This window comes from Oncorhynchus clarkii, chromosome 17, assembly GCF_045791955.1.
Source record: "Oncorhynchus clarkii lewisi isolate Uvic-CL-2024 chromosome 17, UVic_Ocla_1.0, whole genome shotgun sequence".
Classification (NCBI taxonomy): domain Eukaryota; kingdom Metazoa; phylum Chordata; class Actinopteri; order Salmoniformes; family Salmonidae; genus Oncorhynchus; species Oncorhynchus clarkii.
In genome coordinates, this window is record NC_092163.1 from 48,482,190 (window position 1) to 48,497,825 (window position 15,636).

General features: G+C 42.9%; 1 protein-coding gene across 2 annotated transcripts in view; it reads right to left on the reverse strand.

Moving 5' to 3' along the window:
* The window catches only part of LOC139371016 (retinoic acid receptor gamma-A-like), a 75,575-nt gene that overhangs the window by 15,872 nt on the left and 44,067 nt on the right, over window positions 1-15,636 (reverse strand). The window contains exon 1 of one of the 2 annotated variants that reach the window (XM_071111034.1): window positions 14,631-15,274. The exons of the other annotated variant lie outside the window; for it this stretch is intronic. Coding sequence (XP_070967135.1) covers window positions 14,631-14,775 — 145 coding nt within the window. The 5' untranslated portion in view covers window positions 14,776-15,274. Of the gene's footprint in view, window positions 1-14,630; window positions 15,275-15,636 lie in introns of those variants that run through there. 2 annotated transcript variants of the gene reach the window in all.

A 15,636-nucleotide genomic window follows, 5' to 3' on the forward strand; every position in this document is an offset into this window, starting at 1 on the left:
TAATATCTAACAAGTAATCTAACTAATTCACAACGACTACCTTATACACACAAATATAAAGGGATGAATAAGAATATGTACACATAAATATATGAATAAGCGATGGCCATGCGGCATAGGCAAGATGCAGTAGATGGTATAGAATACAGTATATACATATATATATATCTACATGTGTATACATATACTGTACATATGAGATGAGATGCTATCAATTTATCAAAACGTAATTCCGCTACCTAAGAATAATAAAGCCCCTTTACTGGCTCAAATAGCAGACCAATCAGCCTGTTACCAACCCTTAGTAATCTTCTGGGAAAAATTCTGTTTGACAATGCTATTTTACAATAAACAAATTGTCAACAGACTTTCAGTACGGTTATCAGGAAGGACATTCAACAAGCACTGCAACACTTAACAAAAAGCTGCAGTTAGTGTCAGAATGGTTGGCAAGGAATAAGTCTTTCCTACATGTTACAAAAACTGAAAGCATTGTATTTGGTGATAAATCATTCACTAAACCCTAAACCTCAGCTAAATCCTGTAATAAATAATGTGGAAATTGAGCAAGTTGAGGTGACTAAACTGCCCTGGATCGTAAACTGTCATGGCCAAAACATATTGATACAACAGTAGCTAAGATGGGGAGAAGTCTGTCCATCATAACGCGCTGCTCTGCCTTCTTAACAGCACTATCAACAAGGCAGGTCCTACAGGCCCTAGTTTTGTCGCACCTGGACTACTGTTCAGGCATGTAATCAGGTGCCACAAAGAGGGACTTAGGAAGATTGCAATTTGCTCAGAACAGGGCAGCACGGCTGGCCCTTAGATGTGCACAGAGAGCTAATATTAATAATATTCATGTCAATCTCTCCTGGCTCAAAGTGGAGGAGAGATTGACTTCATCACTACTTTTATTTATGAGAGGTATTGACATGTTTAATGCACCGAGCTGTCTGTCTAAACTACTGGCACACAGCTCAGACACCCATGCATACCCCACAAGACATACCACCAGAGGTCTCTTCACATTCCCTGAGTCCAGCACAGACTATGGGAGGCACACATTACTACATAGAGCCATAACTACGCAGAACTATATTCCACATCAAGTAACTCATGTAAGCTGTAAAATCTGATTAAAAAACTGATAGAAATGCACCTTATAGAAGAGCAGTGACTGTGAAGCAACACAAACATAGGCACAGACACATGCATACACACACATGATAACATACACACTATACACACACGTACACATGGATTTTGTGTTGTAGATATGTGGTAGTAGAGGAGGGGCCTGAAGGCACACACTTGATGTGTTGTGAAATCGGTTGTGAATGTATTGTAATGTGTTTAACATTTTAGAACTGCCCTAATTGTGCTGGACCCCAGGAAGAGTAGCTGCTGTCTTGGCAGTAGCTAATGGGGATCCATAATAAATACAAATACAAATACTATTAGTACCAGCTACCAATAGCCTAACAGTCTACTACCACCACTACCATTAGTACCAGCTACCAATAGCCTAACAGTCTACTACCACCACTACCATTAGTACCAGCTACCAATAGCCTAACAGTCTACTACCACCACTACCATTAGTACCAGCTACCAATAGCCTAACAGTCTACTACCACCACTACCATTAGTACCAGCTACCAATAGCCTAACAGTCTACTACCACCACTACCATTAGTACCAGCTACCAATAGCCTAACAGTCTACTACCACCACTACCATTAGTACCAGCTACCAGTAGCCTAACAGTCTACTACCACCACTACCATTAGTACCAGCTACCAATAGCCTAACAGTCTACTACCACCACTACCATTAGTACCAGCTACCAATAGCCTAACAGTCTACTACCACCACTACCATTAGTACCAGCTACCAATAGCCTAACAGTCTACTACCACCACTACCATTAGTACCAGCTACCAATAGCCTAACAGTCTACTACCACCACTACCATTAGTACCAGCTACCAATAGCCTAACAGTCTACTACCACCACTACCATTAGTACCAGCTACCAATAGCCTAACAGTCTACTACCACCACTACCATTAGTACCAGCTACCAATAGCCTAACAGTCTACTACCACCACTACCATTAGTACCAGCTACCAATAGCCTAACAGTCTACTACCACCACTACCATTAGTACCAGCTACCAATAGCCTAACAGTCTACTACCACCACTAATAATACCATTGGTACTAGCTACTAATAAGCTACGAGTCTACCACTAACATTAGTACTACTACTAGACCAATAGCCTAAAACCACTACCAAAACCACTACCACCATCGGTAGCCCAACATCTTACTACAACCAATAGCTTACATTGGGATGCTACCACTACTTCAACTGTTGCTCCTATGGTCACAGGAACCACAGCCACTGTTGCTTTTACGGCTGGTGATTAGAGTCAGAACTTTTTCGTGACCTGCAATCCCCACCAGGAATAACTCTGGGCCCTCGTTCACTATAACGTCTCTGATCAGTGTTACAGAAGACTGAGGTTGCTTAATTGTGATCGCATGTAGACATTCAAGTGAATATGTCTGAGCATTCCAAAATATAATCCTGGGCCCTAAATCCTTCTACCATGGCCTGAGACAGACAGAGACCCAGTCCCAGGATACATCCAAAATGACTACTTTTTACCAGGGCCCAGCGGAAATTAGTGCACTATATATGGAATTAAAGTACTATATAGGGAATTGGAGCACTATATAGTAGGGAATTGGAGCACTATATAGGGAATTAGAGCACTATATAGGGAATTAGAGCACTATATAGGGAATTAGAGTACTGTATAGGGAATTAGAGTACTGTATAGGGAATTAGAGTACTATATAGGGAATTGGAGCACTATATAGGGAATTAGAGCACTATATAGGGAATTAGAGTACTGTATAGGGAATTAGAGTACTGTATAGGGAATTAGAGTACTATATAGGGAATTAGAGTACTATATAGGGAATTGGAGTACTATATAAGGAATTAGAGTACTATATAGGGAATTAGAGTACTATATAGGGAATTAGAGTACTATATATGGAATAGAGTACCTTTTGGGACACCCATGCTGTCAGTAGAGACAGGTAGTGGAGGTGGGAGTGGGTTGGTGCTGAGTGAGGGACACTGTAACCGGAGTGCTGTTTTCTGTTTATGTAGTAACACTACAATGAAAGAAAGGCCCAGAAAAAAAGCTCCTATTGAAAAGGAGGAGCTGCATGTGGCGCCAGGGGAGAGGTAGTGACTGACAATGTCTGACGCGAGGGGGGAGAGGTGGAGAGAGGGAGAGACAGAAAAGGGGGAGAAGACAACAGGACACAAGATAAAGGGAGAGAGGGAGACAGAGAAAAGGGAAAGGGCATAGAAGGAGTGAGGGAAAACAGGAGAACACAGAGAAATAGATTGGGACAATCCCAGCTCCACCTGGCTGGAAGAGACCGAGAGAGAAGGGGCCTGGATCTGTCATCATCCTGAACTGAGCCCAGCCTCTGAGCCTCAGCCTGAAAAAACGCCCCTCTCTCTCTCCTTCTGTCTCTTTCTTCGCCCAGGGCTTACCTCACAGCGTGTCACTACATCAATCAGCATCCATAGGACTACCCCTAGACAAGCATTTAGACCAGCTCCACCCCTCACAACTCCTTCCATCTCACTTTATCCCTCTCTCTCTCCCACCTCCCTCTCTCCATCCTTGTTTATCCCTCTACCTTCCTTCTTCCACCTTTTCACTTTGTGCAAAGCGGGTCTGTGTCTACCCTGGTGCTTTAGTTAGCTGCAGTTTGCTCTCTCTCTCTCTCTCTATCTCTCGCTCTATTGCGTTCACGTTTTTTCTCTCCCTCTTCTTTTCATTCTCTCTCGCTCCCTCTTTCTTTCTCTCTGCTTCTCCTTCAGTGTGTCTCCTCAGCTCTACACATCTCTCTCTTGATCTCTCTCGCACTCCCCCTCTTTCAATTCAATTCAAGGGCTTTATTGGCATGGGAAACATATGTTAACATTGCCAAAGCAAGTGAAGTAGATAATAAACAAAAGTGAAATAAACAATAAACAATAAAAAAATATTACAGTGAACATTGCAGTCACAGAAGTTCCAAAATAATAAAGACATTTCAAATGTCATATTATGTATATATACAGTGTTTTAACAATGTGCAAATAGTTAAAGTACAAAAGGGAAAATAAATACACATAAATATGGGTTGTATTTACAATGGTGTTTGTTCTTCACTGGTTGCCCTTTTCTTGTGGCAACAGGTCACAAATCTTGCTGATATGATGGCACACTACGGTATTTCACCCAATAGACATGGGAGTTAATCAAAATTTGATTTGTTTTCAAATTATTTGTGGATCTGTGTAATCTGAGGGAAATATGTATCTCTAATATGGTCATACATTTGGCAGGGGGTTAGGAAGTGCAGCTCAGTTTCCACTTCATTTTGTGTGCACATAACCTATCTTCTCTTGAGAGCCAGGTCTGCCTATGGAGGCCATTCTCAATAGCAAGGAAATGCTCACTGAGTCTGAACATAGGCAAAATATTCCTTTAGTTTGGGTCAGTCACAGTGGTTAGGTATTCTGACACTGTTTACTCTCTGTTTAGGGCTAAATAGCATTCTAGTTTTCTCTGTTTTTTTGTTAATTCCTTCTAATGTGTCAAGTAATTATCTCTTTGTTTTCTCATGATTTGGTTGGGTCTAATTGTCTTTCTCTCTCTCTTGCTCCCTCTTTCTCTCTCTCTGCTTCTCATTCAGTGTATCTCAGCTCGACACATCACTGTTTAGAAAACAAAAGCTCCTGTGAAACCTGAGGCCTTCCTTATCAGCCCCCAGAAGCCTGGGACTCAATTAGCATGACAATCCCCATCCTGAGTGCCGTGTGTCAGCCTAGCCTATGAGGAGGGGTGATGGTGGGTATGGGTGGGGAGGGGCAGGTACAGCAGAGCCATCACAATTCCGTATAATTTTACTCCTAATCCCCTCTGTCGTTGCATGGCTTCTTTATGCAGGGGAGGGAGTGAGTTTTCATAGTCCCTCATTGTCACTTATGCATGCACCACTTTCTACCATCGGTTGGCCTTCACACACTCCCCCATCTATCCCCCTCTTTCTCTCTGTCTGTCTTTCAACCATGCATCCTAGGTCTGTCTGTCTTAACTCCCTCTATCTATGCTAGCTATTACAGCTGGGGATTGAGGCTGACATACATTTTTCATCTAATTACAGAGTTTTCTTGACTTTTGAGACTTATTAGATGTCTAAATGAACCTCAATGTAGATACAAGCTTGTCAGTTACACAATGTTTTTTGTTGTTGTCCGTGTAGGCTGTAGCCTACGTTAGTACAGTTTGCTTGCTACAACAGCCGGACCGTGAAGAAGCTTTAGTCAAGACCTTATGCAAACTTTTCACCCATTTGTCATATATGTCACATGGATCCTAGCGGTGAGAAATGCATTTTCATATCAGGCACACACCCACACGCACACAGTGCAGCGTGTTGAATGTGTGCTGTGATGAAGGGCTCCTTTCATTCGCTGTGGGCGACAGAGTGGGGCGCATTGCCTAAGGGGCAGTTCAGATGTCTCAGGGGTGGGCTTCAGCCAGCCTGGTGGGCTTGACAGACCTTCTCCATGGGATGTTACTATGGGAGTATCCTGTGATTTTGTCTACGTTTATCTTCCCTTGTATATTTTAAAAAGTTATATTTTATTTACTAGGCAAGACAGTTAAGAACAAATTCTTGTTTTACAATGACGGCCTACCCGGACGACGCTGGGCCAATTGTGCGGCGCCCTATGGGACTCCCGATCACAGCCGGTTGTGATACAGCCCGGGATCGAACCAGTCTTTGTAGTAACGCCTTAGACCGCTGCGCCACTTAGGACCCATAAGTAGTGTTCCTGACCCAGGTATCTGACAAGGAAAAACTCCATGTCCTAGTGATACTTGGCAATAACGTAATAGCATTTTTTCCTGGTCAGGTCACATGGCCTTTTCTAGTTCTAATGATTGATTTTGAGATGGCATTTTATAGATATGAGATTCTGCACAAACTTCAGTTGTGCCAACATAATGGAATCTCGGTACATGACTGTAGGCGTTCAGTTTTAAATTGGACGTGCTCCAATCTACAGTATGGCGCAATCAGGTCTCCAAAGACTCATTTGGTTTGCAAATTTCCTTTTACATAACTTCTCGCCTCACAAAATGTTCTGGAGTCTGCTGTGGAATGTGTGTGCGTGTGAATGTGTGAGTGTAGCCTGGTTTCAGCTTATGAACATGTTGGAATGTGTGTGTCGGTTTTCAGTGTGACTTTCAGTGTGACTTTCAGTGTGAAATAGGGGAACAACACATACAGTATGTGGGAACAACACACAAGAACACCACCTTAAGCCTGATCTGAGGGAGAAAATGGAGACTACGTTAACTCATCCCATCCTGTATATACCAACAAATAGAAAACAATCACCTTGTGTGTCTTCAAACCCATATGCTCCACCATGACCACTGACTCTTTGAAATGAGCATGATGTGGGCAAATGTGTGAACTGATTTAGTTCGGGTTGTATCTGTACACTGGTGTTGAACAGACTAATTCTCTATAACAGATAGGCCTATGTTTACAGATAACCAATAAGGATTTACATTTTTTAACCAGGCAAATCATTTAAGAACAAATTCTTATTCACAATGATGGCCTACCCAGGCCTAACCCCGACAACGCTGAGCCAATTGTGCACCATCCTATGGGACTCCCAATCACAGCCAGATGTGATACAGCTTGGATTTGAACCAGGGACTGTAGTGATGCCTCTTGCACTGATGCCTCTTGCACTGAGATGCAGTGCTTTAGACCGCTGCGCCACTCAGGAGCTCCAAATAGGCCTGAACCCCAGGAGAGGATATGCTGAGTGCGTGGATGTGTTAATGCGGGGGGGGGGGTCGAAGGGATTTCAGTCTAAAATGTGGAGCAATGGCACTTCCTTTCGTCAGCTGTCTTAAGTTCAATACCTACACCCCCAATCCTCCCTCACCTCCCTTCCCCCTCCCTGGCCTGTCCCATATCCCTCCCTCCCTCTCTCCCCCCTCTGCCTTCCTGCTCTGTTGGGAGGAGGAGCCCTTCCTGTCATTGGCAGTTTCTTTGAAAGGAAAGCCTGTGATAAAACCAGTCTACCGTCCAGGAGATGGCTCCATAAAAACAGCAACACCAAACGCACAGGCAAGAGGGGGTCACACGTACAAACACATGAGCACACACCAGCTCATGCATGCACACACACAATCCGAGAGGAATTATCACACCCTTACTAGAACGACACACAGCCATGGACTATACGGCAAACACACACACATACACACAGATAATGTGGAGAGTAATGCTGCAAGTTCACCTACAGATGTGGGATCTTAATTTGATCACCCTGTTGCAGGGAAGTTTTAGGAAATGTACAACTTGTAGTGTATTTGAGGTTTAAAAAGGCTTCTGAAGTTTTTAATTTCCATTTTGAAATGTCTGACTTGAAATTTCAGACTAAATTATTCATTAATTAAAATCCACATAATACTTCATATTTCCTGTTGCTGCAGGGTTATTTTCCTACTGTAGCAGATTGGCTCAAATGAAGATCCTACATCTGTACTGGCTTCTGCATATGTCCAATACAACTGCAGTGTTTTATGCAATATTTACTCCCATATGTTTTTCTCCTAACAGAGTTGGACAGGAAGGCAGGGTTTCTCTGTATGGGGGGGGGGGGGGGGGGTCTTTTTTTAGGGACGGTTGTTAAATCAGGATTGCCCCTCACATTCACCTCACATTGCATACAAAGCAGCCTTTCTTCTTTACAACACCTCATAAAGCTACCTTTTTATTTCACCCCTTTTTTTTAATGAAACGGAGTCAACATTTGGCCTCCCCTCATCTCCCCTACTCACCAACTACCCCTACTTTCCGCACAACACTTTCTTGTCAGATGACCAACACTATGCTTCAAACAGCCATGCCTTCCTAATCCCACCTTGATGAACAACAACACTGAGACAAAAACACACATAGACTTACACACACACACACACACGTTTCAATTGTTTCCAAACATCCAACCATTGAAGTCAATGTGTTGTGGCCATGGATGGGAAAGACTGTTATGACACAATGAAGAGGGGAATTACAGAGTCTGAGACAAGCTAGAACAAGACTAGATGGTAAAGACTATTCATTACAACAGGTGAGGCTGGCTGCTCCTCATACTACAGTAACTGCTTTTCAATAACTCTACCAAGCTAATCCCATTACTTTTAAGATTGTTTGAGTTACACTGAAATTGGGAAACAATTTGTCATTACTGTCAAGAACCACTAATCCTAGTGCAATACAAGTGGTTCAGTCACCATAATTACTAAAGCACTCATCTGACTGAGTGAGGTTGAGTATCTAAACAACCTAGCTACAAGTCCAACAAGGCATTTCAACTACTTTGCGTTAGCAATTTAAGACCAGGATTCTCAACCAGTAAATCAACATATCAGTCATCAATATATCAATCAACTAATCAGTCACTCAAAATCAATCCCTTTTGTGTGGTCGGCCAGCTTAGCACATCTGAATAGGCCTCAGTTAATAACTCAAACAGCAACTCAAACATACACAGTAGCTAAAGCTTGGCACAGGTTATTTTTGTCTGAAGAGTAACAATCAGTTGACTAGCTACTTACTGGTGTTCTGCTCAGCATTGCCCTGCCACAGGAAGACAGGATCCCCACTTCCTCTGGGGTTGGATCCCAAACTTCGATACATACACACTCCCAGAGACAGACAGACAGACCATACACTAACACACACAGGTAGTCCTGAGACGTCACGTCACGCCATTTACAACCATTCTATGTCTATCTGGGAGAAACCATAGAGAGGTGCCTGACGACAGTCCAACATTGTACAAAATATAGTGTACCAGTCAAGAGTGTGCAAGGCTGTCAAGGCAAAGGGAGGCTGCTGTGAAGAATCTCAAAAATAAAATATATTTGGATTTGTTGAACACTTTGTTGCTTACTACATGATTCCATATGTGTTATTTCATAGGTTTGATGTCTTCACTATTATTATACAATGTAGAAAATAGTAAAAAATAAAGACAAACCCTTGAATGAGTAGGTGTGTCCAAGCTTTTGACCGGTACTGTATAATGTAGAAAATCTTTATATAATGTAAATGAGTGGTTCTCTGACTTTGGAAAACAATTACAGACTAATACAAAAGGTAGGGTTGACTGGGTCCTTCTCCCACTGGCCCTGGCCCAATGGCACTATGACAAAGCCAGCCCAGAGGTGTCCCAGGACACTGTGCAGGACGCATAGGAGTGTACGCACCATGGACAACCAATATTATTTACTGTGTTCCCTTGCCCACTGAAGACAAGCTATAAAATGCTATTCCTGAATTCCATCAGGGGCCTGTGAAATCTGTGCAGGCACAAACAGGGACAGCCGTCTCAGCACTGAGACAGACACACAAAAGCACACACACCACAGACACAAATACACACACCGTCTATGGGATGTATTCTCTCTCACTCTCCCTCTAAACCCTCTCAACTACCATCTACCTCACATATAGTATTTCACTCTGTCTCCCTATCCTTGTTTTAGACAGATTTAATCAAACTGGCCCAAGTATGTTTGTGTAAATTCTTACTGTACAACCTGTTGCCTTTGTGCATGCATGTGTTACTATGGAAACTAAAAACATATACCTGTGAGAGTCAAAGTATTTGCCATTTTTATTTGACCATGAAAAAAGAACATTTATGCTAATGTATTACTCTACATGCTGCAATGTAGATTTCATCCTGCCTCTCCAAATTTTCTTAGAGAAATATTCTGACTTTACAGTTAATCTGTAACCATATTGTTTAATCCTGAAGGTGTGACCGATGTGAAATGGCTAGCTAGTTAGCGGTGGTGCGCGCTAACAGCGTTTCGATCGGTGACGTCACTCGCTCTGAGACCTTGAAGTAGTGGTTCCCCTTGCTCTGCAAGGGCAGCGGCTTTTTTTGAGCGATGGGTAACGATGCTTCTTGGGTGACTGTTGCTGATGTGTGCAGAGGGTCCCTGGTTCGAGCCCAGGTTGGGGTGAGGAGAGGGACGGAAGCTATACTGTTACAAAGGCACAGCCTTTAAGACAAACTAACATTTAATCCTATTTCACCTGAGCTTCCTAACATAGTCATGACACGTACAATGTGGCCATATGACCTTCAAGGTGGTAGTGAATAAGACATCAAGGGCAGAGAGGAGAGAAGCAGAGAGAGACAAGGGATTAGTGTTATCACTCCCAGAGAAGACATGCTGGCCTATTCTCTGATGAAAGGACGAAACCCCCTGAATACAGAAGAAGGGATGGAATTGTAGGGGGAAATCTTAATCCCTAATCAAACCCCCATTCATCCCTCCTCTTCTTGCTGCCCCGTCCCCTGCAGGAAGTCTAATCTCTTAATTGAGCCTTTTGTAATTATAATTGAATAATTAAAGGCCTTCATTAAAGGCAAACAAATGACGTTGACGTATTCTGACAAGACACAAGATCCGAGGGATACTGTATGCATGATTCAGTGAGACCGACACACATATACAGCAGCACACTCATAAGAATTCAAAATAATGGCACGTATAGTCCTTGTTTGGTGTTGCTTTCATTACTGTACAATACCATGTCTACTTTATTTAATGGTGTTTAAAATGATGCCTTTCTCTTTCTTTATTAGGAATCCCACCAACCAGTGTGCAAAGAGGGACACACGCACACAGATCCTGACTCTGGCCTGTCTGTGCTCTCTCCATTACGCCTGACATTGAAACCAAGGGAGGCAGAAAGGTCCTGAACTAAAAACAACAGAAAACAGGAAAACTGGCCACACACACAGACTAGGGCCGCCTGAATGCCTATCCCTGATTATGAGAATTTAGAGAAGTAACATGACCAAGTTCCACACTGTGGCAGAGCCTCTATTCCAATCTACCCCCTGGCGGATCCATCATAGGTTGGCTGTGTTGTTGATACTAGTGCTGATGCGTTGTGTTCTCCTGTAGGCCAAATGTTCTATTCTGCTGATGATATATGAGAAAGACCTACAGCCTTCAGAATATTTACCTTGTCAAATTCGATAAAACACAATGCGGTGTGTCGAAGTCATAGAGCTGAATATGAGCTTGGGTTGTCTTTTTGTGAAAATTGATGGCCTCGTTTGTTGTTGACAAGCCTGTCAATCTATCATTGACCTCCTTTCTGTCGATGCTAAACAATGACACACTGTAGTTCAGCTTCCAAGGGCAAAAAACCTCAAACATCAAACACACCAGCCTGGTCTCATAGACTTGACTTAACATAGTAATGTAAAAATGTGTATGACATGCTAAGTTTGCTATGGCTATATAAGACAGAAGTTTACTTAAAGCTGTAATACGTACATTTTTGGTCAACACAACCAAATTCACAGAAATATATGTCATAGATCTGTCATTCTCATTGAAAGCAAGTCTAAGAAGCAGTAAATATGTTCTATGTGCACTATTTCTATACTTCCCATTCTTCAGTTTCCTTTTTGCATCTTTAACTTTTGGTTTCGTACACCAGCTTCAAACAGCTGAAAATACAATATTTTTGTTTATGGAAAATATATTTCACAGCGGTTTAGATGGTACAATTAGGCAAACTACTCAAATTTTAGCAACCAGGAAATGTCGGAGCATCTTTAAGGCAAAAAGGAAAGTAGGGTGCGTGGTATAATACGAACGTCTAGCAACCCAAAAGTTGCGTGTTCCAATGTCATCAGCCTACTTTTTAAGCTACTTTTTAGTTAACTCTTCCCCTAACCCTTTAGTCTGACTCCTAAGCTTAACCCCTAGCGTAATAAATGTTAGCCACCTAGCTAACATTAGTCAAAACAAATTGCAACTAATAAAATATCATACGAAATGGATGAGGGACATCCACAAGTTAATATATAGGCTACCATAAGGAACATAACATATACTAATTGGAGTGTCCAGTGATTTTCATTTACTATGTACGTCTACCCCTGAGTCCAGGTTGAACACACTCACAAAGACCCACTTCTTTGAGAATTTGAATGAGTTCTTACTGGTTATTATGCTATCCTACTTTCTAAATTAGATTTTAGTCCGACCTTTCCATGTTTGGCAATGTAAGGGTGAGCCATTGCTAGCTCATCCGTCTGTTGGCAACAATGAGGGCTAACCAGTGTGAATAGAGTGGGTGAATTACGCCTCTTCGCGAGTTATTGTCTCTCGATGTTTACTGAGGTTATTGGGAACAGAGGATGGAAACAGAACACCGGTCTAAAGATGAACACTCAACACTCTAGATCCCTCTTTTCTCTCTCCCCCGCCCGGGGCCATCCACGCCTATCAAAGGACATTTCTGTGGTCTTTAGACCTATTCTGTTTTCTCCTTATCTTTGTCTCTTTCTCAAACTGCCTAACAACAGATACTATTTTGTGAAGGCAACCAATCGTACGACCAGAGAAAAGTAGTTTATAAACGGAACTTAATTCACTTAAAGTGTTCGTGGAAAAATACATCTCATTCTCTTCAATCAAAAAGTGTTGTGGTGGCCACGATGTACATTTGCGCAACAGAAACGTAATAATAAGGACATTTTGGACAGGACATTATAGGACCTAGACTGTTAATAAAGAACGGCTCATAGTTTCGATGTCCAATACAACTGTAGCAGTATTTTGTTGTCCTCCTGTCCCCTCAGAAGTTGGCGATTGTATTTAGCGAGTTGAGACCGGCTGTGGTCTCGCTCGTCCTGACAGCTCATTCGTCTTCATTAAGGGAAACACCGTGGGGCTGACAGCGCCTGAAACCCTGGTGTCTTCACGATTAATGAAGATATATAGGCATTTCACCTTGAAGAACTTAAACTAACCAGCACACGGTGTAGGCCTACTGTCATGAAGTAGAATTCGCCTGGGTCGCAATTATTAAACCGACACAAAAGGCGCTAAGGGGCACAGCCTTGCGTAAACGCGTGTAGGCCATCTGGATGAAATAGATAAATATAACATCTGTAATAGTTTCCTGTGTCTTCCCTGCCTGAACACGTTCTTATCCAGCACACGGTGTAGGCCTACTGTCATGAAGTAGAATTCGCCTGGGTCGCAATTATTAAACCGACACAAAAGGCGCTAAGGGGCACAGCCTTGCGTAAACGCGTGTAGGCCATCTGGATGAAATAGATAAATATAACATCTGTAATAGTTTCCTGTGTCTTCCCTGCCTGAACACGTTCTTATCCAGCACACGGTGTAGGCCTACTGTCATGAAGTAGAATTCGCCTGGGTCGCAATTATTAAACCGACACAAAAGGCGCTAAGGGGCACAGCCTTGCGTAAACGCGTGTAGGCCATCTGGATGAAATAGATAAATATAACATCTGTAATAGTTTCCTGTGTCTTCCCTGCCTGAACACGTTCTTATCCAGCACACGGTGTAGGCCTACTGTCATGAAGTAGAATTCGCCTGGGTCGCAATTATTAAACCGACACAAAAGGCGCTAAGGGGCACAGCCTTGCGTAAACGCGTGTAGGCCATCTGGATGAAATAGATAAATATAACATCTGTAATAGTTTCCTGTGTCTTCCCTGCCTGAACACGTTCTTATAGCGCAATGGCAAGCCCCCCCCCCCCCCCCCCCCCATCTTTCATATTCAAATGAGCATGCCAGAAACACCATGTTGCCAGTGCCAGAGTATGCTATTATCATATGAAATACAGTGGTGAGGGTAGATGGGCTGCATAACAATAACAACTTATTTTCTCACACCCATTGTTTTCACTCCTTTTCACTCATACAGGCATGATGTGTGTTAGCAAAGTGGCAAAGCCTCTAGGAAAAGAGAGAGAGAGAGAGAGAGACATGGCCCTGTTATACCCCAAGGCCTCAGTTGTTACTGTAAAGCTGTATTGTCCTACTTACTCATGCTCTAGTTATTCTTCATTAACAGTTTTGCCCTCAAATGAACTTTTAAGTTAGATGATAATTGTGTTTTTAAGTAGGCCTAGTTATTCACATTGCATCAGTTACCCAGATCTCTACTGAAATGGGTCATAGGCTTTCATCATTGGGCCTCTTGTGATCCCTTTTAAAGATCCCCGTTCATTTTGACTTTGGTAGTTAGCTTCTAAACACCTCACAAGGTCAGGGTGGAAAGCCTTTACATATTGTGAGAGAAAGCTAAATCAGTCATCTGAAGTCATTCAAAAAGAAAACAAATGTGATGATGAATAAATATGCAGTCCCACACACTGAGCACATAAACAAACAGACTGGAGGACGAGGAAACTGAGAATCAAATGGAATCGGTCTCTTCCTGTGGAGAGAGCTCTATGATAACACCAGCACTCTGATAAGGACACACATGCACACTGAGATTGTCACTCTTTCCACATGATCACAATAACACAGACGGCCTGATGAGGAGAGTGAAAACCGTGTCTCTGCACAAACACACACAGCACACACACAAGCCTTTACAGTCTGATGAGTCGAGTGAGGAGACAGAGCAAATACTTCACTTACACTGAACACTGGCTGTCCCACCCCAGGCAAAGGGGTCCAGACCAGGGAAGAAGGGGGTGGCCTTGCCCAGCATACAAGCCCCCTGAGTGGACACGTCGAAGAGCGGCCGAGGGGCCATCCCTAGAGCCTCCATACAGTCAAACATGTTCCTCTCTCTAGCTCCACACACACTATTTTGTCCAACAACCACAACAACACCAGAGTCCTCTTCTGCTGTGGTTGTTCAGCTGAGCTTAGCTAGCAGTGACGTCTCAGAGGAATTTCCTTCCAGAGAAAAACAAGAGCAGCTCAGAGCAAGACTGGCGTTCCAGGCTTGTGGTTGTTGTAATAGTGGACCTCTGTCACTTTCAGTCGGGGTGAACCTTCTCCAGGTGCTGTGCGTCTGTCTCAGCCTCTGCTTGGTTCCACTCTGATAAAGTCCTTGACTGGCTTCTCTCTGTGTATTGGTCTTGGAGTTGAACAGCTTTTTTCCCTTTTGTCTTCTCTTTCTCTCTTCTCTTGAGCTCCAGACTACTTCCCACTCTCACACACAGTCCTCAGTCACCCTCTCCACTGTCTGGGTGATTCTCATTGGGAGTTGTAACTGATCTAAACACCCCCCTCTCCTTAGCTCTCTGGGCCTCTCACACACAGCCAGTGATACTGTGGAGTGAACCAACAGCCTGTTCTCTCAGCAAAGGGGGGGGGGGGGGGGGCAGGGAGGGAACTAGAAAGCCGGGGGCGGGCCCATTAGTCTGGTCGGTCACATAACAAACTTTCTATCCTATGTTCTCCCTCTGATTTCCCTTCCTCCTCTTCATATTTCATATTTTACAAATGAAAACAAACACCATGACTCCCTCCCTGTCTTTCTTTCTATTTCAATTCAATTAAAGGGCTTTATTGGCATTTGAAACATATGTTTACATTGCCAAAGCAAGTGAAATAGATAATAAACAAAAGTGAAATAAACAATAAAAATGAACAGTCAACATTGCACTCACAAAAGTTCCAAAGGAATAAAAAC